The 27,086-nt window shown below is 52.0% G+C and overlaps 1 protein-coding gene across 3 annotated transcripts; it reads right to left on the bottom strand.

Annotated features, from left to right (window-relative positions):
* Window positions 1-381: 381 nt before the first annotated feature.
* Flna (filamin A) lies at window positions 382-26,650 on the bottom strand. Of its 3 annotated transcripts, none has more exons than XM_075958154.1 (48): window positions 26,546-26,650; window positions 23,091-23,579; window positions 20,001-20,249; window positions 19,799-19,896; window positions 19,563-19,710; window positions 18,888-19,006; window positions 18,720-18,797; window positions 18,464-18,626; window positions 18,180-18,377; window positions 17,493-17,630; window positions 17,287-17,410; window positions 17,003-17,139; window positions 16,709-16,902; window positions 16,370-16,483; window positions 16,135-16,278; window positions 15,020-15,143; window positions 14,773-14,933; window positions 14,599-14,689; window positions 14,344-14,513; window positions 14,042-14,159; window positions 13,655-13,917; window positions 12,540-13,137; window positions 12,283-12,456; window positions 12,031-12,193; window positions 11,790-11,950; window positions 11,527-11,697; window positions 11,050-11,173; window positions 10,808-10,964; window positions 10,031-10,220; window positions 9,849-9,872; window positions 7,393-7,640; window positions 7,190-7,285; window positions 6,939-7,041; window positions 6,710-6,850; window positions 6,260-6,388; window positions 5,876-6,049; window positions 5,628-5,789; window positions 5,200-5,403; window positions 4,968-5,120; window positions 4,740-4,862; window positions 4,385-4,651; window positions 4,090-4,227; window positions 3,759-3,874; window positions 3,095-3,227; window positions 2,263-2,439; window positions 1,884-2,102; window positions 1,597-1,800; window positions 382-889 (listed from the first exon to the last, which is right to left on the bottom strand). In XM_075958154.1, the coding sequence occupies exons 2-48, from the start codon at window positions 23,461-23,463 to the stop codon at window positions 702-704; spliced, it is 7,941 nt and encodes a 2,646-aa protein (XP_075814269.1). In that variant the 5' UTR covers window positions 23,464-23,579; window positions 26,546-26,650; the 3' UTR covers window positions 382-701. The 3 variants fall into 3 exon arrangements, with proteins under 3 accessions (XP_075814269.1, XP_075814268.1, XP_075814270.1); XM_075958153.1 differs by having other exon boundaries at window positions 18,180-18,380; XM_075958155.1 differs by lacking the exon at window positions 9,849-9,872 and having other exon boundaries at window positions 18,180-18,380.
* Window positions 26,651-27,086: the final 436 nt, after the last annotated feature.

The raw sequence follows: 27,086 nt of genomic DNA on the forward strand, positions 1-27,086 counted from the left end.
GATGTCATCATGGTCTATAGAGGATTTCAGGATAGCCAAAGCTGTACAAAGAAACCTCTCTCAAAAAAACAAACAAAAATATTATTTTTGGTATTATGTTCATGGTGTCTAATAGATGGCTAGGCACCAATGCTATTTCAAAAATTATTTACCTGATCATCACTGTTAGGGATCACCAAATAGCTAGCAATAAATCTTAATACCCCACATTTTGCCTACTTGATCCTATATACCATTCTAAGTGTACCATATGCCCACCTCTGTGAAGCAAAGAACAAGTATAGACTGTGCTACCTGGAGATACCACAGCCTATGCTTCTGCCTTACTGGTGCCGTTGCCAGTTTGGCCTTCATCACTCTTTCCATGAAAGCTACAGACACTCACAGGACAATGAAAGCAAAATTTTATTCCTCCTAGCTGGGAAAGAGAACTAGCAGATGGTTGTACATAGGACTCCCACCATCCCAGAACCAAAGGAGACAGGATCTGCCACCAAATGGCTCCCTCTGCCCAAGTGAAAGCCCAGAGAGGCAGGTGAGCACAGCGCAGGGCAGGGGCGACTGCAGTGACAGAGTGGCCAGAGTAATCTAGGGGAGGGAGGGCCCGGGGCTCAGGAAAGAAATATGGAGCTTCTTGGGGTTGGGATAGGTGTGAGGATGCTCTTTGCCATGGGAGCTTCTGGCTGGAATAGGTACCAGGCTCAGGGAACCATAACACGGTATGGGCTGCCTGGGATATGCTCATCACCCCACTTGACCACCAGTGTGTACTCCCCTTTGTCTTTGAGCAGGTAGGAGACACTGTAGATGCGGCTGCCCATGTGTTTCACCAGGATCTCTTCACAGGGTGTCCTTGGGCCGTGCACCCCCACCAGCAGCATGTTGTTACCTGAGGTAGGAATAGGCCTCAGTGACCAACCTTAATCCCTTCCTTCATCTGTAATTGCTCTGAGCCCTTCTTCCTATTCCACATCCTGTCCCTTGCCTGTTCAAAATAACCCTTTCCCAACAAGCTTCTCACAACCCACCTAGGCCACCAGAGGATGGATTCCAGGTCCTCCAGGACATTTTCTTCATATATTTACATATTTATACCAACATACACACACATTTGGTTTTTTGAGATGGGCTTTCATTGTGTAACAGTCTTGGCTGTTATAGAACTAGCTCTGTAGACCAGGCTGACCTCAGACTCAGAGATTCACCTGCCTCTGCCTCCCACGTGCTGGGATTAAAGGAGTGTGCCACCACCACCCGGCAATTTATTTTATGTACATTGGTGTTTTGCCTATATGTTTGTTTGTGTGTGGGTACTGATTCCCCTAGAACTGGAGTTATAGTTAGTTGTGATCTGCCATGTGAGTGCTGAGACTTGAACTCGAGTCCTCTGGAAAAGCAGCCAGTGAGTGCTCTTAACTGCTGAGCCACCTTTCTCCAGGAAGCCCAAATAGAAGGTAACCCCAAAAGCAACAACCATAGCCCTAAAGGCAGTTCCTGCACTTCCCACATGCTGATCGTCCTGTTACTTCTGGCTTTGCTGACTGTCCTGTTATTTCTAGCTTTGTACTTCCAGAATCTAGAAACAGGGCTATTTACCTGCTTTGCTGCAGTCTACTGTGAAGCTGCTCTTCTGGCCTGCATAAGCCTTGTTCAGCCCCAGGCCTTTAGCTACTACCTTGCTCACATCAGCAGGACTTGGGCCTGAGGCTGCAAGCTGAGGAACAGTGGCAACTTTTGTCAGGGAGTCTACAAACACAGATGATGTCTCATGGAGGCTGTGGTTGCTAACAAGGCGGGGACCTGCAGGACAGAATGGGTGAGACTGAGAAATGACTGGAGTATCAAGGAATTGGATGGCACCAACAGCTTAGGCTGAGACTTACCTGTGACCTTGGCTTTGAAGGGACTTCCCCCAATGTGATAGGGCCCACCATACTTGATGGAGATGAGGTAGCTGCCAGGTGCCATGGGGGTATAGGTGACACGGTAGCCCTCAGGGCACTCCTGGCAATCCATCTTCACCTTGGAGGGTCCATCAATGGTAACCGAAAGGGCACCAGCTCCAGCATTGCTTGTGTTCACGATAAACTCAGCTGGGCTCCCTGGGAGCATGGAAGATCAGGCAGAGTCTACCTCACTGGGTTCCCTGTCTTCAACCACCCAGTACAGACTTAATACTTCCACATGCCTCCTGTTGCTAAGAGTTTAGATGCAGAGCCTCAACAACTGCATCCACACTCAGAGCTGTACCCGTGAACCTACCTGTGACACCACCCTCCAGGCCTGCTCCATAGGCGGACACCAAGCCTGGGTCCCCTCCATGCCCAGGTTCCCCAACTCGGATCTTGAAGGGACTTCCAGGGATATGAGTACCATTGAACTTGACATCAATCAAATAGATGCCATTCTCTCGTGGGATGAAACGCACAGCATACTTATCTGAGATATAGAAGGACATGTTAAGGGCCTGGGGTTCTTTTCGGTATGTAAGGAGCAAATAGTGTCTGAAAGGAATAGCCTTAGTACTAACCATCCCTTTCATTTCTCTTGCTACCAGCAGGAACCCAACTGCTCCATGGAGACTCCTCTGCTTCCAGAATTGTGCTGGGTGCCCACCCCAACAACACATACATCCTGAGGACTAAAGCTATAAATACCTAAGAAGTCTACCGGTGAGTCTTTTGGACTGACAAGCAAAATGCCCACATTGCTGCCTCCTTAGACAGTGTACTGTTAATACCATGCTGTCTACAGATTAGCAGGCTTACCGAGGAATCCGCTCAGATCATGAACCTGGGGGGAGGGGAAAACTAGTGTGCTTCAATACAATTGCTATTCCTCTGGCCACAGGGATAGACTGTCTTTCTTGCTCTTTGTATCTCTGTCTTTGTCTGTCTCATGTATGGAACTGCTAAAGTTTTCTTCCTAGTGGCCATGCTGATAAGCCATATCTTCATGGGTGCTTATCAATCTAGGAAGCTGAGGAGCCCAATTTTGGTTGCTTACAGAATCATTACTTTCCTTATATACACTCAGCCTGGTTCTAGTCTGCTAGGGCAGATAGCTGAATGGCTAGACCGGAATAGAGCCTCACCTTGGTCAATCTCTGTGACATAGCACTCCTCCAGAGCTCCTGAGGGGCTGTGCACCTTGGCATCAATTGCCCCCTTGGCTCCATTCAGGCTGACTGCAAAAGAGGCTGGCTGGTTGACCTTTAACCCTGACTCCTAGAAGCACAGCAGATATGGTTAGACAGGATGGCTAGAGCCAGGGTAAATGGAAGAGCAGGAGACCCACAAGGTCACTTACCCATCTTGTGTCCAACATGGTTTAAAGAGGGAGAGCCATTAATCTGTGAGGGCAGCAAGCCACATGCACACCCCCAACCTCCCATCCCCTAGACATGTGCTCCACAATCACACACCCAGGAAGCAGAAAAGGAAGGTGGCCCCACCCAGTGGGTAGCACTCAGCTCTAGCAGGCTCTCCCTCTTTAAACCTTAGCCCTGGTGCTCAATGGGCACAGGCTTCTGTTCAAAGCCTTTAGACCTGAGACACGAGAAAAACGCCACGCGGTAGGCAGGGCACTTCCTGCCAACCCCAAGCGTGGGCTGTACCCGGTCAGAGCAGAAACCTAGCACCCAGAGTTGTTTCTGGGTAGTAGGCCACTCAGCTCACAGCCAAGGCCTGCTTGCCATGGTGACTCTGGTCTGGCCGGGCCTAGGAGCCCCAGGTGGGCAGTTTCTCTCAGTGCCTCACCTGAAGACTAGAAACAGTAAGGCGGCGGGCATCACCAGACGGAGAAGCCACAGGTACCACGAAGGGACTATCAGGTATGTGCTCCTCATTGAACTTCACTGAGACTTCATAGTCACCTGGATAGAAAGAGAACATAGGCTGTGTTGGGGATGCCACATATCTCCAAGGACTAGCCTACGAAAAGTCTATTGCCTTCCACAGCCACCTTGGGTGTCCCTGGAACCTCAAGATGGAGATTCAGCACCAAGTGAAGACTATGTAGCACCTGGGGTCAACACACCCATACTCAGGTTCTACCTCCCCCTGCCCTGGCCAATTCTTTTCCCAGTACCTGGCTCCTGAACTACATAGGCCACACCACAGGAGCCATCCTTGCGATCCTCGAAGGAGATCTCAGCCTTGCTGGGGCCCTCAACTGCAATGGCCAGACCTCCAGCACCAGCTTCCCTGGTCCAAATGCTGAACTCAGCTGTGTGAGAAAGCAGTGGGTGTGCATGAATTAGAGAACTGATCCCCGACCTCAGCCAACTCCAAGCAAAGCCAAGATCAACATGATGGCCAGATACTTCCTACAAACACCCATCTAGGCCCACCCAGGATAGCAAGAATTAGACAAGCACACCTACCTGGCACTCCAGCTTCAGCCCTCTCTAGGCCAGGACCTCCAGCACGGACCTTGTGGGCGCCCCCTTCCCCCAGAGGCCCCACAGTGAACTGGAAGGGGCTCCCAGGCACATGCTGGCCCTTGTACTTGACACTGACTGTATGCATTCCCATCTCAGCAGGCACAAATCGGATACAGTAAGTATGGTTCTCTCCTTCTACAATCTCTGCCTCGTGGGTCTTGCCTGATGGGCTGGTCACCTGGGCTGTCATATCCTGGATGCTAATTTCTACAAGTAGAAGACAGCTTGCTGAGCAGGATCCTGTCTCTACTTGTGCTTAGGGTTACCCTAGGAACCCTCCTGATCTTTTCCCTACCAGGAATCTTCAGGCTGAGGTCACAATGACTGCCAACATTGGCCACTGAAGGGGCACGTCGCCTGCGTGTAATACTTTCTTTCACCCGGCCCTCACCCGTCACCTTCACAGAAAAGGGACTGCCTGTAGGAAAAAAAAATGACAGTCCATACCCTGCACATATTACAGGTGGGCACTGGGGTGTGTCTAGGGGCTGCCAAACCACAGGGGCGTGGCTGCCACACTCACCAGGCACATGCTGGTCAGCAAACTTGATATTTATGATATAGTTTCCAGGCTCTGTGGGACAGTAAGTGACCCTGCATGTGCCATCCTCCAGGTCTTCTGTGTTGATGTCTACTTTGCTAGGGCCTTCAATGGAAAGACTGAGTCCACCATAGCCTAGGGGATAGATAGCAGTTATAAGCCAGAATGCCAAGTGAAGCTGTATTGCCCTACCTGGTAGGCCACCACTGCCTACCTGCATCTCTGGTGTCAATAATAAACTCTGCAGGTTCAAAAGTACGACCTTCATGGAGGCCTTGACCAGAGACCCGCACACGGCTGGCATCACCAATCTCCGACTGGCTGATCACTACTGGGATGGGACTGCTTGCCACATGCTGGCCATTCTTCTTCACATGCACCAGGTGCTCCCCTGTCTCCTTGGGCACGAAGGAAATCCCTGGGCACAGAGTAGGGCCATCAACAGGGTGTGGGTGGGCCCACAGCCTCCCTCCTTCCTTCTTTTTTCCCTCCACAAGCCAGGATGGCTTTAACTCACTATGTAGCCAATGACTGATTCCCCCAATTCTCCTGCCTCCACCTCCGAATATTGGGATTATAGGCAATCATCACACCTGGCTCTCTCTCTTTCCCAGAAATGCTTGATCTCTCTCAACCTCTTACCCACGTGGCCATTGCGCAACCGCTTCAGCAGACAGGGCTCCTCTCGGCCTGAGGGTGGCACCACTGTGGCTGTGAGTAAACTGAGGTCTGTTTCTGAGATATTGATGGGAATATCAGCAGCCGAACCCACCTTTAAGTGGGACATACGCATGGAATCATCACCTGGTAAGGGTACAAGTCATCAGTCACTATGGATCCAGCCCCAAAGAGACTGTGCCCACCCTGTCATTATTCCTGATGTTCCCCACCTGTGACTCTGGCAGTGAAGGGGCTGCCTGGGATGTGCTGATCATTGTACTTGACTAGGATGCTATAATCACCAGGTAGCACAGGTAGGTAAGAAACACTGCATGTTCCATCCTGGTTGTCAGTGCAGCTGATTTCTGCTTTAGATGGACCCTCGATGGCCAGAGACAAGCCCCCTGAAAAGCATTACAGGTAAGAGTAGGAATTGTGCCCAGACATGCATTGCTAGGCTTTCGTGGATGAGCTGACTTGATGGCTCAGCACAGGCAGGAAGACACGGTAGAGAACTTTATTCAGGATCATCTCCCATACCTAGCCCTCAGCCAAGGGAAGCAAAGGCAACTTTGGCAGACCAAGCCAAAGCTTCTCCTAGAGCTTCTCCTTACCCTCTCCAGCATCTTTGGTGTTGACAGTGAAGGTGGCAGGTTTGTTGACCACTCCGTGGGTAAGACCAGGACCATAGGCAGTGACATGGCCACAATTAACATAATCCACATAAAACTGCAAAGGACTTCCTGAGGCAGGAATAGAAACCACAAGGAATAACAGCCTCATTCATGCACTAGTCTATTTATTTTTGTTTTTTGAAACAGGATCTCACATATCTCTGGATGGTTTTGAACTGGCAGCTATGAAGCTGAGGATAACCTTGAACTCCCTAATCCATCTGCCTCTACCCCCAGTGCTACGATTACAGGCATGTGAATATCTAGTTTATTCAGAGCCTCATACATGCTAGGCAAGCAGTCTGACCTATAACAGTACTCTAACCTGTTCTTTCTAAGATGGTAGCAATAGGGGTCTGGGATGGGGTGGGCAAGAGGCTGTGAGCCCACCTGGGATATGCATATTGTCATAGCGGATGTCCATTTCATGCAGGCCAGCTTCACTGGGTGAGTAGCGTACAGTAACAGTGCCATCCTTATTGTCCGTGATAGAAGGCTGGGCCACCTTGCCTGAGGGCATTCGAACTTCCCCTAGAGGGCAGTGGTTTTGAAGTCAGGACAGGCAAATGGCACACCTTGGTATCACTGGTTTCCAAGTTCCTTCTCAGCCCTCACTTACCAGTGATCTCTCCCTTCTTAATGGTAAAGGGGATAACAAGATCAAAGGGCCTCAGGCTAGTCATATCCAGCCCATTAACACCCACCATGGGTCTCTCTGGAACCTACAGTGGAGACAGAAGAATCAGGTGAGGAGCTCTGAGGTTTCTCTGCACATATGGAAGAACAGGGCCACGTGCAACACCCAGATGGCCAGCTGCAAGTGTCCCTATGGGTCAGGCAAATTGAATAATAGACCGGGTCATGCCTTACCCAGGTTTGCTGGCTACCCTGAGGATATGTATACTGTGGAGCCAGTTGCTGAGGCCGTAGTGGGGTCTGCACTGTAGGTTGGTCCCCAGCCAAAGCCTGCAAGGCAAAGTGAGAAACCTGGAGACTGTTGTCACGGGGACCTGGAAGGACAAACTAGGACCTTCCCAGATCTCCCTCCCCACCCGTCTTTGGCCCCTTCTCACTGTAACTTGGAAGGGGCTGTTGGGCACATGCTCGCCACCGAAGCGCACACAGATGACATATTTGCCCGGCTGGGGGGCTGTGTAGAAGATGTCAAAGGTGCCATCCTCATTCTCCACCACGTCCACATCTACCTCTGAGCCATCGGGTGTGCATACAGTGCAAGTCACCTTGCCTTTGCCTGCTGCTTTCGTGTCCACAGTAATCACTGTCTCCTCCCCAATCTGGATGGTGGGGCCAATGCCAGCACCTGGGAGGGCAGAGTGGATCCCCAGAGGGAAGCCAGCAGGTGAGCCTGGTATTTTGGCTCCTACCATCAGCCTGCCACCCATCCAGGTCTCTTACTACTACAACCAAGCACAGCCAGCCCCAACCCCTAGCCCAACCCATACCCCAAGCTAGGATGGTGAGTGGTTTCTCAGAAGGCAGGAAGGATTCTCCTGACCACCTCAAGCCTCTTTATGAGAGAGGCCCAACAGGTGGTACCAAGGTACCTGGGAGGAAAAGTAAGGGACCATCCCATCCCAGCACAAGCATTTACTCCCTCTGCCAACTCAGCCTCAGCAGGTACCATGGTCTATGCTGACAAATACCAGCACTCTGACTAGGCCCGTGGCTACCTGCGCCCTTGTTTACTGGCCCCGGCCCCAGTGCTATGTGTGGATGCAGTGAGGCGGAGTCCTGCTGCAGTGTGGGGAGTGTGACATTTTCCTCCCTACCCATCCCCCAGGCCTGAAGGTGAAACTGGAGTTTCCTGACCACTGAGAACGCTTGCTCAACCAGAGGCTTGCAGTGAGAAGCAGCCCAGCACAGCCTGGCACAGACAAGAGCAAGCAGCAGGGAGACAGCAGGGTTAGCACCCATGCAATGCATTACAGCAGGCTTGGCAAAGCAGTGGCAGCACCCAATGAACAGGGAATAGAAGGCCCAAGCCACCACTGCAGGGTTGCAAGGGTAAAGCATCTAAGCAGCCTCTAGGGCCCCATAATGCCCAAGGAAAGGATAAGGACAGTGACATTATGATCTGGGGCTCAGCTGTGGAGGCTTGGGAGCTGTGGGTTGTAAGGCCTGGCAGCAAGAGCACCCCTGCAGTCCAGCCTCCCACAAGGAAAGCAGCTAGGAGCACCAAACCTACTTGAGGACCAAGTTTAAGGGCCCTCCTTACCAGCCTACCAGCCTGCCACCAAGCCCCCGTTGACCTTGGTCTCACACTGGCAACATGAGACTCAGCATCTTTAGCTATATCGTTGGCTGCCTGCTACCCATGCTGCCCTATAAGTTTTCTGAATTCCTGCCCTGTATCATCTAGCTAATGATTTGAGCCCTCTCCTGACAGCTACTTGATTCCTCATTTTTGTATCCAGGATCCAGGTGATCAGTAGGTCTTAACCATAGCATCCTCAAAGTACACCTGTTAACTGGGCTACTGCTTAATGTCCCAACAGCCACTGACCTGGTCCAAGCAAACCTTTTGGCTTGTCCAAAGGTGATTTAAGTTCCCTTACTGGCTTCCTGCCTCCATTCCACTCATAATGGTCAGAAAAATTGAAGTCATTCCAAGTCCCTAGCCTGTTTTCCGATCTCCTATCCTATGAACACATGTGTCATATCCTATCCCATGGACTATTCTACAAAGCAATCTAGCCTCTTGCCACAAAGACCTAGCTATCTTATAATCCTGTCCTTGGCCACCTACCCAAGTGCCAGGCCTACAGCCTTCAGAGGCCTATAAGTAATTATAGTTTTATATCAGTATCCCTGGGGAGTCTCTGTCTTTGGGCAGACAAACCCGTCTGATAGGGGCTGTCTAATTAGCGTCACTGCTGAGGGAATAGAAGGAGAGAAGGAAAAGAGATGGGTTGCAGAATGCACTTTGGGGCTCTGAGGCTGGGCCAGGCCCTGCCATGCTGGCCACCCAAGCAGATGACTCTGGCACTACTGCATCACCAGCCAGCCCCACCCACTCATGCACCTCCCTCAGCCCAGGACACAGATGCCCCTGGGAGGCAGGGATGGAAGTCTGTGGATCTGATGAGGCCTAAAGACTCCCACTGGGTGGAGGAAACCACCTTGTCCCCTGAGCCCACACAGGAACCCTTGCGAGAAGGAAGCACCTGCTGCCATCCTCAGGGGTACCAAGATCCCCAGACCCCAAAGTCCCCAGTGGGGTGCCTCCTAGGATACACTTTACCCCAAAGCTCTCAGCTGCAACCCGAGTTCTCAGATGGGGAAATGGAGGCCCAGAGAGGGGAGAACCAGAGCATTCATGCTTAGCTCCAGAAACCTCCCTGGGCCCTGACCCTCCAGCCCATGACCTTGTCTGCACAGCCTCCCCCGCTCTGTCCTTGCCTAGAGCTGCAGCTGGAACTGTCCTGGGAATGAATTAGCAATGAAGAGGAAAGGAAACTGCCTCTCTGGGCAGCAGGGGCATTGGGAGTGGCCCCAGCAAGCAGCTTACCTAGCCCGTGACCTCCGATTGACACTGAGGTGAGAGGGCAGAGAGCAAGGAGAAAGGTCAGGTGAGTCACTCAAGAGGGCGGCCCCCATTCCCACACGCCGCCCCAAGCAGCGAGCCCTTGCACACAGGCACACCCAAGCCCCGTGCTGAGCTCCACGGTGGCCGATGGTGGGCTAGCTCACCTGTGACTGTGCACTTGCTGGCATCTCCAGTGGGCACAGCCCGGACACGGTATGGGGAGAAGGGGATCTCATCACCACCATACTTGATGAGGATTGTGTACCGGCCTGTCACATCTGGCACATAAGCCACTGTGTACGTGCCATCATGGTTGTCTTGGATATGTGTTTTCTTGGGCTTGCCTTCAGGGTCCTATGTAGCAAAGCACAGGGGAGGAGGTTGGTCCAAACCTAGCAAGGCCTGGACTATCTCAGGCCTTCCATAAAACACCAAATACTGCTATAATAGAAATAGTTTCTGTTCCCCTCTACCCCCATGGCCCCAGTGGCTGCCTGTGGCCGAGTCCAGAACGGAAGTCCTCAAACATCCAGCATTCCCTGACAAGAGAGCAGCTTGGTGCCCAGCCTCAGTACCGGGCCTGTCATAGGGGCACTAGGAGCTTACAAGACCTCAATGTTATAACATTATACCTGTCCTGTGAGATTATTACATGTGAGGAAGCTGAAGCATGTATAGGCTTTGGAACCACACTCAATAGCAACGAATGTATATTTGAGAACGCTTGTTCCTTTCAACTTGGAGAAAACTGCTACACATCCTAATGCAGACCAAAAGCAGAGGTCCTTTCCCCCTTACAGTACAGCTCCAGGCAGACTAGTTATCTAGACTGGGCTGCCTGTCCATCTGCAGCCTTACACTCCATCTGCCCAGGTCTTGTTCCTCGCCTCTCCTCCCTTTGCCTGAAGTTACAGCACAGCTCAGGGAGCCAGCAAGCTCACCGTAATCTGGACAGCCAACAGACCCTCCCCAGCATCCTTGGCATCAATGGTGAACTCCACAGGCAGGCTGGCAGGTACACCAGTGGTGTTGAGTCCAGGTCCACTGGCCTTCACCTTACTGGCATCATGTGTGGGCAGTACCTTGACCTTGAAGGGGCTGTGGGATCAGGGTGTTATGAACCATCAGTAAAGTTTCAGTGCCCAGCCTGCCCCCAGCATGCACAGTGAACCCTGCTTCTTACCTCCGTGGAACCTCTTCTTCCCCATATAGCACAGAAATGCTATAGGACCCTTCTCGGCTGGGCACATAGTTGACAGTCTGAGTACCATCGGCATTGTCCACTACATCCACTGGCTCCACCAGGCCTACCCCCAGTCCCAATGACAAAACCTTAGGTTGGCTCCTTGTACCCATCCCCAACCCCATCTCACTGAAGGACTAGGACTGGGCCCAAAGCCTAGACCTTATCATGTCCTTAACTATCCAATTCCAGGAATGACTCCAAGACCCTGTAGTATAAAACATATCTAAGTGCCTCCTTAGGCCCTCTCTCTTGCCACATCTATTCAGTGGCCAAGTCCTGTATTATACCTTCTCTAGAGTTCTGCCTGGTTTTGTGGTTACATGAAACCCTTCCACTATCTGCCCTAGCCTCCACATGCTGGCCTAAAAAGATGATAGCTCCATAACTCCCCCTCCTAGGTATGTGAACTCTCACCTTTAGGCCCCTGCACTTTGACTTGCAGTGGGGCAACTCCAGCCTTGCTTGTGTCCACCTGAAAGGACTGAGGGAGGTTGGCACGGACCATGCCTGGGGTTAGGCCAGGCCCAGAACACTTGACTTTAGATGCATCTGTCACATCATGCACAGGGACCTTGAAGGGACTACCTAGGGGTTGATACAAAAGGATGGTAACTATGTAAGAAACTGTGGGTATTAACAGACAGTCTAGGGTTCCATCCTCATGATCATCTCCTCACCTGGCACTTGGTGACCACCGTAAGTGACATTAAGGCTATAGGTGCCAGCTTCATAGGGTATATATTCTACTGAGCAGCTGCCATCTTTATTATCCATACAAGACATCTTGGCCTCGGAGGGACCCTCAACAGCCAAGCCGAGACCACCTGTGCCAGCTCCCCTATTCCAAACAGATAGTCTGTCATTACCCGGGATTCCCAAGCCCATTGGCTGCCCTTGCCTCTTCAGTGACTCACTCACCTAGTCTCCACTGTGAACTTGTTGGGTTTGTTGGTAGTACCACTTTGGATGCCTGGCCCATGGACACGCACCCGGGAGGGGTCACAGCCCTCTGTTACAGGCACCTTGAAAGGGCTACTGGGCACAGGACTGCCATCGTAAGTCACATCCACAGAGTGTACTCCTAGAGGGTAGGGCAAGTCAGGTCAGGAAGAACTGGGCTTCTCCGCTTATTCTCTGCCCTGCCTAAGCTATACCCCAGCACATTCATACCTTCTTCATATGGGGTGTATTCCACCTTGTATGTGCCATCACCACAGTCCTGAACATAGGTTTCAGTCAGGTTGCCTGAGGGGTTGGCCACACGAGCCTTGACATGTGACCCTCCAGTCTGTGTAAGAGCCCGGGCATCCACACTAAACTCAGTGGTTGCTTCTCGGAAGACACCTGGAAAAGGCCACAGTGAAGAGGCTGTGGCTATAGGACTCTGCACCCCATAACTGCTACTCCCCTACAGCAGGCGTCCTTACCTTGACCCTCAATCCCAGGTCCATAGCACTGCACACCTGAGGTGTCCACAGCAGGCTCCACCTGCAGCTTGCTGGGGAAGTTGGGCACAGGCTGGCCGCCATACTTGATTGTAACAGTGTAAGCCCCAGGACAGAGAGGAATATAGGTGATGGTGTGTGTGCCATCACCATGGTCCTGAATGTATACTTCAGCTGGCAGTCCTGCCTCAGAGCAGATCTCAATAGTCAACTCAGCACTGCCGGCACTTGAGCAGTCCACTTGGAACTGGCCTACCTCACCAGCAGTAGCCCGCTCCAGCCCAGGACCTGAGCATTTCACCTTAGATGCATCAAAACAAGGAACCACATGGGCCTTGAATGGGGATCCAGGGATGTGGGTGTCAGCAAAAAGGATGTTGATGTTGTAGTCCCCAGGCTCAGTGGGCACATAAGACACAGAGCATGTGCCATCCCCATTGTCCAGGCACTCAAGCTGTGCTTCACAGGGGCCTTCCACTGTCAGGCCGAGGCCACCAGTGCCAGCTCCCTTTGTATCAATGGTGAAGCGGGCAGGGGAGCCTGCATTGCCCCCCTGTAGCCCTGGTCCAAACGCTTTCACCTAAGAGAAAGAGGATGTCAGAAGCAGCTACCAGCCCAATCTTTCTTCTACCTCTTTTTGCCCTAGCTCTCCTCCTTACCCAAACAGAAACATGAAAGGCATAGGCTAATAGGTAATCTACCCATCAATCATAAAGACAGAAATGACAAAGGGTCAGGACAAATCTGGAGAATATAGGGTACCCTCAGGAAGATGGGAGCTGGGTGTGGTGGTACACACCTTTAATCCCAGCACTTGGGAGGCAGTTACAGGCAGATCTCTATAAGTTTGAGGCCAGTCTGGTCTACAGAGTGAGGTCCAGGACAGCCAGGACTACACAGAGAAACCCTGTCTTAAAATCATCCCCACCACCACCCCCCCAAAAGAGGGAAGGAGGGAAAGAGGGAAGGAAGAGAGGAAGGAAGGAAGGAAGGAAGGAAGGAAGGAAGGAAGGAAGGAAGGAAGGAAGGAAGGAAGGAAGGAAAGAAGGAAGGAAGGAAGGTGGGCCCTCCCCTTATAGACTCCCAAACCCAATTACCTTGCTAGGTTTGGTGGGAGCCACAGCTTCCAATGGAAAGGGACTGCCAGGCACAGGAACACCATCATAGGTCACCTCCACCTCATAGGGCCCCTCTTCTCGGGGCACAAAGCGTACCACACTATTGTCAGCTCCCAGGCCTGGCTCTACCTTGCAGGGCACTGCTGCACCTGAGGGACTCACAATCTTGGATGCTACTTTGCCTTGACCACCTGCACCCTTTGACTTCACTGTGAACTCCTGATCTTTGCCAACATCCACTTCTGTTGCAATTATGAAGGTAGAGAAAAAAGAAATTAACCATTTATTTATGCAGCTCCAGGCAAGACTCAGCTGGATGGAGCTAAGTGGTCCTCAATGGCAATAGGAAATATAGCAACTACTTACTGTCACTAAGGCCAGACACCTTGATCTTGCTGAGGTCCAGGGTTGGAGATACTCCCACTGAAAATGGGCTCTTGGTGATGTGATCTCCTCCATAAGTGACACTGACACCAATTGGACCCTGAAATAGGTACAGAAGGGCAGGGGTCACTACTCAGCACTCCAGTGTCTTTGGCCTACAGCTGCTGAGCTTTGCTCCTCAGCCCCGTTCCCAGGTGAGAAATTAGAAACTTCTTGCAGCAGCCTAACTAGCCTGCTATATAAGGAAAGGGAAGGGTACGGCTGCAGCAGATAGAGATAGCTACCTGCTGCACAGGAGTGTACTTGACTGTGTAGGTATTATCATGATGATCAATGATGTCCACATCTCGCACTGCATCTCCCTTAGCCAGTCCTGAGAACTGGACATCCAGCTTGCCTTTCCCAGCAGTTTTAGCATTGACCGTGAAATGGGTAGGTTTGCCAAGTTCAACACCTGAGGAGTCATAACAAAACTGAGGCACCCTACTCTGAGCTCCCTGCCCTTGGCCCCACTCAACGTACAGAATATTCATCCTTACCAGTGCGACTTAGGCCAGGACCCTCAGCCTTCACCTTGCTGGCATCATGAGAAGGCTCCACTTTGACTCTGATGGGGCTGGTGGGTGTGGCCTACAAGTGAAGGGAAAAAAACAGCTGAAGACAGCAGCACCCAAACACTTAGCAATCTAAGAACTGGGAGCAGTAACACCTACCTGGTCAGCAAAAAGAACCATGATGGTATAGCTGCCAGCCCCACAGGGTGTGTATTTCACAGTGAAGGTATCATTGTCATTCCGGATGATATCAAAGTCAATATCAGCCTCAGTGGGACCCACCACTCCAGGGGCACACTTGATACCAATGCTGACATCTCCTGTGGTTAAGAAGTGGGATAAGAAGAGACTGGGACTTGGAGAGACAGCCTACCCATCTGTCCTCCCATTCAAGGCTAGGTCTTACCCTGGCCAGCCTCTGTACAATCCACAGTAAAGTAGGTGGGTTCATGTGCCTTGAGCCCAGTTTTGGCCACTCCTGGACCATACACCTTGACTTTGTTTGGGTGGCTGCCAGCTCCCACATTCACCTGTAGGGTACGGGGCAAGTGAAAAGACATGATGAGTCTGTAGTAGGAGAGGTGAAAGGCTCCCTCAGCTATTGCTGGTAGGCAGGACAAATATTGCTGCTGCCTTGGGACAACTGGAAGTTCCTCAAACAGGTAAAAGTGACTGCATGATACTTTGATTCTGCTTCTAGAGAAGTGAACACCTAGGTCCACACAAACACGTACCCAAATGTTCCTACCAGAGCTATTCGCATAGCCCAAAAGTAACACATATCTGCCAAATAATATTTTCCATCTATACAATGTGATGTAAAAAATATTCAGCCATAAAAAGGTCTGAAGCACTGACAAAGGTCTGACAAAAAGTCACAAAACAAACATGGTGGCACACTTCTTTAATCCCAGCACTTGGGAGGCAGAGGCAGATGAATCTCTGTGAGTTCAAGGCCAGTGTGGTCTGCAGAGCAAGGTTCTAGGCCTGCTTGGTCTTCATGGTGAGGTCTTGTCTCAAAAAGAAAACACAGGGCTGGAGAGATGGCTCAGCGGAGTTCAATTCCCAGCAACCACATGGTGGCTCACAACCATCTGTAATGAGATCTGGTGCCCTCTTCTGGCCCACAGGGATACAAGCAAGCAGAATATTGTATATTTAATAAATAAATAAATCTTTAAAAACTTAAAAAAACACACACACAAAGATCACACTGTGTATAATATATATAGTTAAAATGTATATAGAATTGCATCTATATGAAAAGCCCAGAAAATGCAAATTCATAGATCAGTGATTACCAAGGCCTAAAGAAAGGGGAATGGAAAGCATAGAAGTTTCTTTGGGGATGATGAAAATGTCCTAGACTAGACTATGGTGATGGCTGCCAACTACCCTGTAAATAGGAAAACTGCATTGGTATGCAAGCTTGATCCTGTTAAAAACTGTTATAGGAAAAAAAATTGCTATAGAACAAAAGGGTTTTGGGGAGATGGGCTAATGGCCCATGGGCTGGCTTACCCGGAAGGGACTGTTGGGGATGCTGACACCTCCCCAAGAAACCATGGCTGTGTGCTTCACTGGCTTTCTGGGCACATAAGAGCAGCTGTAAGTGCCATTGCCATTGTCCTTGACTGTCGCCTCCACAGGGCAGCCCTCATTGTCCTGTAAGGCAGGCAAAAGCAAGCAGCCTTCTGGTCAGTACCCAGGTCTAGGGGCCTACCAGTCCTAACCCCAACATTGATAGGCATCCCACCTGGACTTGAACTCGGAGAGGGGCCTTCCCAGCATGCTTGGCATCAACTATGAACTCTGCTGGCTTGTTGACAGCCACACCAGTCTTCTCCAATCCAGGCCCACGTGCCTTCACCTGGGAAGAAGTCAATCCAATCTCAGAAAATCAAGGCAAGGCCACCAAAGGCAGGTAGGGCAGTAAGTAACACACACACTGGTAGGACACGTTTCTGGGAATACCAGCCAGGGTCTGAGTTCTTAACCCCACCTCACTAAAAAGATGGGATAATGCCCACCCCCAGAAGCCTTCTCCAGAAGAGGTAGAAGGCCAAAGCTCAGGTCAGTGTTATGTGCCATTTACCCTGTCTGGGTAAAAATCCTGAGGTGCCTCACGGATGTCAGCCATGAAAGGACTAAGACGAATGTCCTCACTGTTACACAGCACATGAACAGCATACTCGCCAGCCTCCTGGGGCCAATAGCGCACATCACAGGAGCCATCGCCCTTGTCATCACATTCGATCTTGGCCTGTGATGGACCTTCCACGGAGAAACCTGAAAACAGTCATCAGTCGTATTGGTATCCTGGAGCCTTGGGATAGGGTTCCTTTGTCACCCTCTGCTTTGGGTGCCTACTCTGAAGCCTCCAACTTACCCAAGGTGCCTACATCATCACCAATAGCCTCTACTACGAAGTCTGCTGACTTGCCAACAACACCGCCTTCTAGCCCAGGGCCCCAGGCTCGCACCTTCTGATTGCCACACTCAGTGCCCACCTTCACCTCGAAGGGACTGCAAGCGAAAGCACCACATAGGTAACATTAAGAGGCACTGCTCTGTGCCCAACAGCTGTGGGCCAGGCAGAAAGATGTCACTGGTCCCTTGCCAGGTAGGGAGATGAGAGGGCTCAGAAATGGTTGAGTAGTAGAGGGAGCTCACCTGCGGCCAATGTTCTGGCCACCCCATGTGATAGTGACAATGTATGTGCCAGGTATTGTGGGGTAATATTCAAAGCCATACACGCCATCCCCTAGGTCCTTCTGCTTTACACGCTCCTCACCCTCTGCAAAGACAAGAAAGAACTCAGGCCTGTCTAACTATGACCTGAGGTCCATTACCCTAACCACCCCACCAGATAAACTTACTGGGGCCCTTTACAGTGACCTTTAGCTCCCCACTGCCAGCACCCTTGGTGTACACCTTGAAGTCGGCTGTCTCCTTCACTCGCACACCTTTAGGCTGGAGGCCTCGACCAACTGCCCGGCAGGCAGCTGGGTTACAAGCTGTGGGCAAATAAGCCAGCTGAGTTGCTGGAAACTGGGGCTTGTTGCCCCTTCCCTTGCCACACACAGGGCCAGGCCATTGGGATTGGAGGGTTACTCAGAGTTTGGCCCAACAGGCTAGTAAAGCACATGCAAGAAAACTGAAATGGGCCATGACCCCAGAACCTGCACCCCAAGCAGGGACATGGCAGGCTTTCTCCCAACTGTTTGACACCAGCCCCCAATACCTCCACCCAGCCCTCCACACCAAGAGGAACATGGATCCAAGTACCGTTGACCCTGTGGGCAGAGCAGAGAGCAGCAGGTTTCTAGACAACTGGAGCGAGCTCTTCCGAAGGTAAAAGCATGGAGAAGAGAGATGAGAGGGGCAAGGAGAGGAAGAGGAGCAAGAAGGACCCAAGTATGGGAAAGGAAAGATAGTGCTTGCCCAGACAGTAGAAGCTCGGAGACTGGGGCTTCAGTGGGACAGCCCTAATGGCCTACTCCGCCCCCCCCCAGGAGGCCCAGACCACAGCACCACAGTCGAGGAGCATCCATGGCCAGGCCTACCTTGGCCAACAGTGACAGTGTAGGGGCTGCGAGGGATGGGAACACCGGCGAAGGTGACATGCACTGTATGGACACCCTCCATGGTGGGCTGGTAGCTACAGCGATAGGTGCTGTCACCCCTGGCCTCCAGTTGAGGCTCCACTGTGCCTTTCTGTCCAGTAGGGTCCTGGATGACGACTTCCACCTCGCCTGTGCCAGCTCCTGTCCCAAGGCACAGACTTAGCTCTGGGACTCCAGCACAGCTCTCCCCCATGGCTGGCTGGGCCTCGGCTGCCTCCCCTCACCTGCAGTGAAGATCTCAAAGTAGGTAGTCTTGTTGGCGATGTTGCCACTGGGCTCCAAACCAGGGCCCTGGGCAGTCACTTTGCTGGCATCACCCTGTGACTTGTCCACATATACCTCAAATGGGCTCTTGGCAATATGTTGGCCAGCAAAGAGTACAGTCACCTATTCCCGGGAGGGGCAGGCTGTGAGGGTGAGGTAAGGGGTCCTCTGCCAACTACCCATGGCCACCAACCTCCTTCTCAGTCAAGTACTCACCTTATGAGTCCCCGTCACTTCAGGGACATACCAGACAGAGAAGGTACGGTTCTTGTCATTATTGGCAGTCACTTTTGCCTGTAGTGGGAAGGAGTCTATGAGTGTTAAGAGCAGCCCTTCTAAAAGAGGATAATAGCAGGATCCTGCCCTGCCAATGGATAACCCTACCTCTTCCTGGTGTCCAGCTGGGTCTTCCACATACACCAGCACCTCTCCCTGGCCAGCACTTCGGGTCTCCACAGTGAATTCTGCTCTCTTCTTCACCATATTGCCTGTAGGCTCGATGCCTGTCAGGAGAGGGTGAGGAAGCCATGGACCAGCTGGTAGGGCCACACCCTCACCTCTATACAGTAACAGGGACACAGCATTAGAGACCCCATCCTTCTACAGGTTCAGTACCCCTCCCCAAGCTAGGGACAATCCAATCAGTAAAGTTTGTTCAATGTAAGCCCAGTATATTGAGCCTGGCCTCAGAACCCAGCTGTGTGCGCTCTTGCCCATTCTCTGAAACAGTCTGATTTACTGCAGTGGTTTCCCAAACCCTTGCACTTGCTTCATCTTGACTGCTTCATCTCCAATTATAGAATAGCAGCACACTGGGTCCTCTTTCAATCAAGAAACTTTCCACAAGCCAGTATGACTTAAGGAACTTATTACTATTCGCTTGTCAAGGCATCATTTCTGATCAATCCTGATCCATTCACCCCCCTCAAGAGTGATTATTCCATTGCCCAGCTGCCATGACCCCAAACCTCTTAGGACCCAAGTTGAGAGAAAATACTGTTCTATGGGCCAGATATAAGTGTTCCACCCCCTGGAATATCACTGACCAGGCCCCCTCACCTGGCCCATAGGCTCTGGCTTTCTTTGGGTTCAGTTTGGGCCGAAGAGGAGCCCCTGGCTTCAGCTTGGCCTTGGGGAACTGAGACAGGTAGGTCATGACAGAATGTTCATCTACATTGGGGTCCACAATTTCCTCTGGGGTGATCACCTGTCACAGAAAGAAGATAAGCGGCATTGGGCCTCTCCTCACCATGACCAACCACCTCTTAGCTGCTGGGGCCAGTCAGGGAACATACCTGAGGAATGCCTAGCCAATCATCAGCCTGCTGCATAGCTTCTCGTGCATTGTTCACAGGCTTACTAGCATCCCAGGAGTCCCAGTCAGGACATAGGCCTATAACACAGGAAAGGTTATGTTGTGAGTCTGGGACTATAGGTCTACCTTCTCGGTTGACCAGACAACCTTAGCCCAAGATCTCCCATCTCTGTGCTCCTCACCTGGGGCACAGCTATCAACAAGAGCACCCAGGGCCCGGCCACTCTGCCAGTCTCTACTGAAATTGGTAATGGGCAGCTGTGGTAGCTTGTTCTGAATCCAGCCTAGGAGCCTTTGTTTGGGTGTTTGCTTCTTGGCCTCTTCATCTTCCTCCTCATCCCACATGGGCATTGAGATTGAGTAGTGCAGGATCAGGGTCCAGATGAGGCCTAAGATCAGCTTCAGATTCCCATCCACAATGGCCTTGCTGTCTGTGGGAAGCAAGGAGGGGAGGCAACAGTGGGCAGTTAGGGACTTCCCTCACCAAGGCCAGCAGGGAGGAACCTGGGTGGACAGGCACAACAAGTCAATTAGGTGACAGAGGCTCCTCTCAGCTAAGGGCGAAAAGTGAATCAGGTACCCTCTGCTCAGAGCCTCTAAAGGGGTTCAAGAAATATTTAGTGCTAAAGGAAACTTTTGGTGGGGAAGGAAGAGACCCATAGACACATGATAACAATATAATGCAATAAGGGGACTGTGCCAAAAACTCCAAGGCCCAGAAGGAGGGTGGGAGAGCAAGTGAGATAAATGCTTTGCAGCTGCTGAGATCAAAACATGCCCCCACCTCTTGGGATACATGGGAATGGAGAGAAGGAAACAAGGCCCCTGACCTCAAGCTGAGCTGAGACCAAAGAAGAGGAAGGCTAGGTTGGCAAAGAGTAGTTAGGAAATACAACTGCTGCTCCAGGGTGGGGGATGAAACAGGGGAAGTGAACGTGTTGGCAAGGATCCTTGTGTGAAGGGGTATGAGCCACACCCTTTGCCACTTCCTTGTCCCCTTACCAAACTAGGAATCAGGAGGTGGCACAAAAGAGGACTGGTTTGGGGGAGGGGCTGTAAGTCAAAGGAACTATATTTGGTCCTGACTCATTGAGGCCTATCGGGAACTTCTGGGGTAACAGGCCCCATTGCCCAGTTGAAGGAGGAAGAAGAGGAAGAGTAGAGAGGGGCTAGTTTAGTGTGCCTCTGGTGCCAAGGCCCACTTGGGAGCCCCTGTTGTAGAGACCTTAGGTGGGGTCCTCAAGTCCTGCTGCTTCAGCATAATCTGCCTAGCTGCCTACTTGCCACCTAATGGGTGAGGTCTCAGACAGTCACCAGGCTTACCACAAGGGAAGTGGTTAAGGCGGGCACCCTGAACATCCATCACCATGGTAACACCTCTGAGCCACACCCAAGGCCACCTCTGGATCTTAACCTCTTCAAGGGTGGATGGCTTATGGTAGGTATGGTTTTCTAACAGCTCATCTTTGGAAACCCTACAGACCTTCCCTGCAATCAGGGAATGTTTATCTAGTGAGTCAATGGGTCATGAAAACTAGAACACCAATAGGAGGGCCATCTAGAACAGGTGGTATCCCAGTCCAGTGGGACAGCACCTGGGGGACAAATACTTGAGCCTCTCCAAGCAGAGTGATCTTTTCCTATTCCCAAACAGGTTGGTCCTGGTCTCTTGTGAATGTTTTTCATTGTCCCAAAATGGTGAGAAGATTCAGGAAGAAATTCAAAGAAGATCAAAGACACACTGATCTTACCCCAAGTCACAAGTCCAGCACAAGAGCTCCCAAGGAAACTATAAATTCTTAGTGGCCTCCAAGAGGCAAAGACAGACCCACCATCCCATGAAGGTACAGCTGGTCCCTCCCCTGGCTCGATTAGGCTGGCTAAGCTAGCTATGTCCCCCTCCCAAGAGGAGGAGAGGACCAGGGCCCAAGGTTGGGAGGCAGCCTGGTTAGATGGCCCCGCCCCATCCCACCCCCTATCCCCAGCCCCTGGGCCAGCCGGCCCCCTCCCTCTCCTAATCACTGCTGCTTTCCAACATTTTTTTGCCTTATATGGCAAAGCTCTGGGAACTAGGCCTGCTCCAGCCAGCTCACAAGAAGGAGGGAGAAGGGAGGTGGGAGGAGACCCCCCCAAGAGCTGGGGTGTGGCCTGCCTCCCCACATCCGGCTGCCCCCCCAAAGCCTCCGAAATGACTCAGCTGGCTAGACTGAGGCTGGGACTAGGGGTGGGCCCCCAAACATCCACAGGCATGCCTCTATAGGCATTCCAAAGAGCTCAGCACTTGAAACTTGTTCAGTGAGGAGCCAGGAGAATCTTGATCCCTCATTGCTTTAGCATGTACCATCCCAAAGTATAACAGAAAGCCTTTTCTATTATGGAGAAAAGTTCATTCTCCTCCTCTCCCTGTTCCACATTCCTAAGTTACCAATTCTGGTGCCTGTCCATGAGCGGCCCCTACTCTGAGAAAGGCATGGGATCCTTCAAAAGGCAATCCACTGCTAACCTCTCCAATTCAATGGCATGGGCACTGAGCTGGCAGTAAACCCAGTATACACTGGAGCACCTTTCAACTAATCTCTGCATTGTAGATGCAGAAGGTTTACACGTTTGTTTGTTTGTTTGTTTTTACAAGATTTACAAGGTTTACATGACAGACAGCAAAGCTGGCAATCAAGCACACTACGGTCAGATGCCCAGGTGCCTTCAGTCAACCACACCCAACACAACTGGGGTACAGTTTTGCCAGCAATACATCTCTTTGCCCTCCTCCAAGTTCGCCAGAAAGGATATAAACTGGGGATTTCAACTACCTCCAATGGGGGAGCATGTTCCAGGGCAAGAAGTTGAGGAGCCACAAACTGCACCCTCAACTTTAGAACTAGAGGCACCTAGAGGTTAGAACTACTGTTGTAAAGGAAGACCCTAGACATCCCACTGCCCAAGGATGGGCTGCGGCTCTCGAAGACAGAAACCTAGTCCGTGCCTGTCCCACCACGGGTGCAGCTTTGGGGGCGCGGCCTTCAGAGGATGTGAGCTCAGCCTGGGAACAGGCCAGGAGGGCACAGCGGGCGGGGGCGCCTAGCGGTTGTGCTCAGCAGGCCTGCGCGCCTTTGTTCTCGAGGACCTCGGTGGCTGAGAGGCCTAAGGGTACTCTTGGTTGTGCGGCAGTTAGGAAGTGAGTCAGAGAGAGGGCCTCTAAAGGGTAAGGGAAGGAGAATTGTGGTGACCCCGCCCGCGCCCACGCGGTGCCCCAGTGTGACCCACGCCCTCACCTATGGACACGAGCTTGATGCTCTCACGGTCCAGGAACTCAAGCGCCACCGACACATTTTCGAGCTGCATCTGGCGAAAAGTGGGTCGTTGGTTGTGCTTGCGGTGCATCTTCTTCTGGCTGAGTACCTCGAGCAGCGCAATAAGCCGCAACCCATCGCTCAGGTCTGTCTGCAGATTGGCGATGCGCTTGCTCACGCACTTAAGGTGCTCATTGCACCAGCGGGTGAATGTGTTCTGCTGGATCTTCTTCCATGGTGCGTCCTCCGCTAGGTCTTTCTCAGTAGCAGGCATCTCGGCGTCCCGCGTATCTGTACCGCCTCCAGGAGCCGCGCCCGCCGCGCTCTGACCAGAGCGGGAGTGAGAGCTACTCATTTTGAGGCGCGAGGAGCGGAGGGGCGGTGCTGCAGCCTCGGCGAGGGGGACGGCCCTTTAATTAAAGCCGAAGGCACTTCGGCGCCGAAGAGACGAGGCACAGAACAGAGGTTGCGCTGCGGAAAGAGCGAGCCCTTTAAATGCGGGCGAAGGGTGGAGCCAGAGGCAAGATTTCCTTGGGGCGGGACCTCCGGGTGGGGCTTCTGGGCTATGCCCGCCCCACCTCGCCCCGCCCGTTGGAATGCTCCCACAAAGCACCCCTCCCCTGCTCCGCCCAAGGCGACCAAGTTCTGCTTCAGGGAGGGTCACTGAGCCCCAAAGAACACAAGAAGGTCCAGCAACATCTCCTTACGGTACTACAAGAAACGGATCCCAAAGCTAGGAAAGGATGAGCAATTCTGGCACGGGATCGCTCAGTTCCAGTTGGCACACCCTTACAAGGGACTCTCCCCAAGGTCCTGCAGGGGGTGGAGCAAATAGTGTGCCTGAGTCACTTGGACTCCACCCGGATCCAGCACCCTCCTCCGCTATCTTTATTTTCTTCTTTTTCTCGAGCTGAGGGTCCTCAGCCATAGTCTGGTTCACAGCAATGTGAAGAGTCCAGTCCTAAGAGCGAACCCTTCCAGAGCGCCTGGTGATGCTGCGAGCTCTTTGTGTTATGCGCACTGGTGCCGAGAAATGGCTGCCATTCAGTGCTCTCATCACCTAACGTAGCCACCCGCAGACCCCTGGTCCACCCCACCTGTCTCCGCTGGTCTTTCCAGTCTCCATGGTCCTGGCCTGCGCATCTGCACCAGCCCATTCCCACCTTCTTCTTTTATGGCCCCTAGTTCCATCCGGAAGGAAATGGGGCAAACAGCTGAGCCAGGAGGCTGCCAGCACTGCAGGACCAAGCAGTCTTCCAAAGGCCCAGGGCATGCCAATGGGCAAAATCCGAGGGCACCCGCCTTGTGATGCCTCGAGCCCGGCACACCTCGTGCCTGCCTAACTCACAGTTCCATCCTCCTGGGGCCCTGAGGAATTCTGGAGGAGAGTTCTCGAGTGGCAGAGTAGAATAGCCCCCAAAGTTTGGTATGACCCTAGAGGTGTGGAGGGATTCAGGGATAGGTCCCAGATTACAGGAGGAGAATCACCAGGGGTCAAGGCTTGCTAAGGAGACTAGGTTGTGTTCCCTGAGTAGTGTGAAGCTATTCACTAAAAGTTAATTTTATGATAGATAATTCTGGGGATAATGATGAGGATCTGTACTGAGGCAGAGTTGAGCAAAGGCACAAAGGTAAGAAACTGCAGAGGACACTTACTACCACCCTCCTGTTAAGGGAATCCAGCTTACCTTCCCCATGGTAGACTCTTTCCAATTACATTTTCTATACTGAAGTATAGCCTCTCCAGAATGTCCCTTCTCTATGTTTTTCCAGAAAGGCAGGCTTTTATCCCTACTTCTCAAATTCTAGCAATGTATTTACCCGTGGCTGAAGGAGGCCCTGGGTTGACCAACATGGCATGCCCAAATATGGTTGGCTCTCCTATGGCCTGGAGTGTCTGCATTGCCTATGGTGGGGCTATGGTAAGGCTATGATCACAATGGGCACCACCTTTGTCACGGCATGTTCATTTTGGGACTGTCTATAATCTCACAAGTCAAGTAACATTTTCAGTACATAACTCCCCTATCCCATCTCCAGTCACCTGCATACCCTCTCCTATTCTATTTTCATATATACCTGCACCAAGTAAGCCAAAGGGAAAGTTGGGGAACAGGATGACAGAACTGTGAGGGGGTAACCCAAATGGAAACTTCCAGAAATGTAATTCAAGACATGATTATCTTTCTGGTTCCCCCCCCCAACCTACTGGAGAACAAATCCCCATGTATGGAATTGCATCAATAATTGATTTTCCAATGTCATTTGTCTAGATCACCTGAGTTCATTAATTTGCAGGGAACAAGGAAAACGGAATCATAGTAAATGGAACACATAGCATTTGGTTGTCCCTGTTTCTGGCCCCATGATTTGACTATTTAGGGGAAAAGAGGAATGGGGGAGTGGAGAGTTCTTGGCCTTAGAGTAGACACAGTGCCACCACCAGATGTCGCTCCATCCTAAAGACCCAGATGGGCAGCCCCAGGAAGCCAAAATCCAACTCTTTCATATTTTCCCTTATTTGGAGTAGATTCTTGGATGTTACACACACCCCGCCCATCTCCCCCACCCCTACCATCAGACCCCAGGCCAGGCCCTCCCACAGGGAACTATAGGCTCAAGCCCACCAGCTATACTCTCGACTGTTAAGAGCTGTTTCTAGACCTGTGTAGCCAGGGGGCGCCAGGAGGGAAGGAAGCAGAAAAATCCCCAAAGTAGAACCAGTGCCCATAAGGCAAATCCAGGTGTGACAGGAGAGAACGTTGATTTCCTGAACTCTCACCTTGGCCAGACTGCTTGGAGCTGTAAGGACTGCGGGCGGATTTTACCCACTATTTTGGCCCGGGTCTAGCATTGGGATCTGGGGACGTTAGTGCTTATGTTCTGGCTGACAGTGACCATCATACTCAGAACCAACCTGAGACAGGACCCAAGATCTAGGCTGAAAGTCAAGCTGGTTATACCCCTGCTGCAGACCCAGAATCGGCTCCCTGTGCCCAAAACCAACAGGGGACTCATCTCTCATATCCACCCTTGGCATTGGCTGAAAAGTGTCCTTCCAAGTTTCCACTCACCCTTATCCCAATCAAGGTACTAATCTCAAAAGACCTTTCTTTCCCAGATAGCCACGCAATGACCAGTTTATGGGTACCCACACCTGCACCCATCTCCTGCCACACACTCAGATACCAGTCCCCTATTTAGAGACTCCCATGACCCCAAGCTCCCAGATTCCTGAGCACAGACATAAGTTTGTGTGTGGTAAACTATGCAAGGCTACCTCTGGACACTAACGCGATGCCTGTGACCTGAGTCCACACCTAAGCTGCACCTGGCCTTGGCCTTTCTGCCTGCTTTCCAGACCTCTCCCCAGCTCGCGAGCAGCGCACCCACTATCCGACGACTATCCAGCATGGAGCTGTCCACGGAACCCTCACCTGCTGTCCCTGCAACCGCGGGGTGGCGCCCAGCTCTTCACCCTCGAGCCGGATGCCTCAGAGTTCTGCTGGTGTCCGCTGCGCGCCGCGCGCCTCCACGCGAATGAGCCGCTGCCGCCCGCCTTCTTGTTGGCCGCATCCCCGCCCCACGTCCGCCCCGCGCGGGGCCCGGCCGAGCCCGGCCCGGCAAGAAAGCCTTAATTGGTAAAATCGCCCGGGAGCCGGGGGCGGGGAGGGGATGCGGGGGCGCGCCACGAGCTCAAGTGCCCCAGCTGACTGACGACACCGCCCTCCAGAATGAGCTCACCGCTCTATGAGGGCCGCCAGGCTTCCAGGGAAGGGGGCTCACCTCCAGAGCGAGGTCTGCAAAACCTATGTTTAGGCCCAACCTTTAATAGGCTAGATGAGTATAGGGGAGTCAAGTGCTTACTGGCTGGAAAGGAGGCTCTGCTCCAAGGCCACCTATTCTGGGGAGTTGTCCACAGTCACAGCCTTCTGTCTCTGCCCAAGCCTGGGTTGGCCGCACAGGTCAGGTCTTGTT

This window comes from Microtus pennsylvanicus, chromosome X (genome assembly GCF_037038515.1).
Source record: "Microtus pennsylvanicus isolate mMicPen1 chromosome X, mMicPen1.hap1, whole genome shotgun sequence".
Lineage (NCBI taxonomy): Eukaryota > Metazoa > Chordata > Mammalia > Rodentia > Cricetidae > Microtus > Microtus pennsylvanicus.

Coding starts and splice junctions, on each gene's coding strand:
- Flna (XM_075958153.1), bottom strand. CDS start 23,463: ATGAGTAGCTCTCACTCCCGCTCTGGTCAGAGCGCGGCGGGCGCGGCT. Junction 5,790..5,875: donor CTTCACTGCCAGAGTCACAG/GTGGGGAACATC, acceptor TACCCTTACCAG/GTGATGATTCCATGCGTATG. Junction 4,863..4,967: donor TGCTGACCAGCATGTGCCTG/GTGAGTGTGGCA, acceptor TTTTTCCTACAG/GCAGTCCCTTTTCTGTGAAG.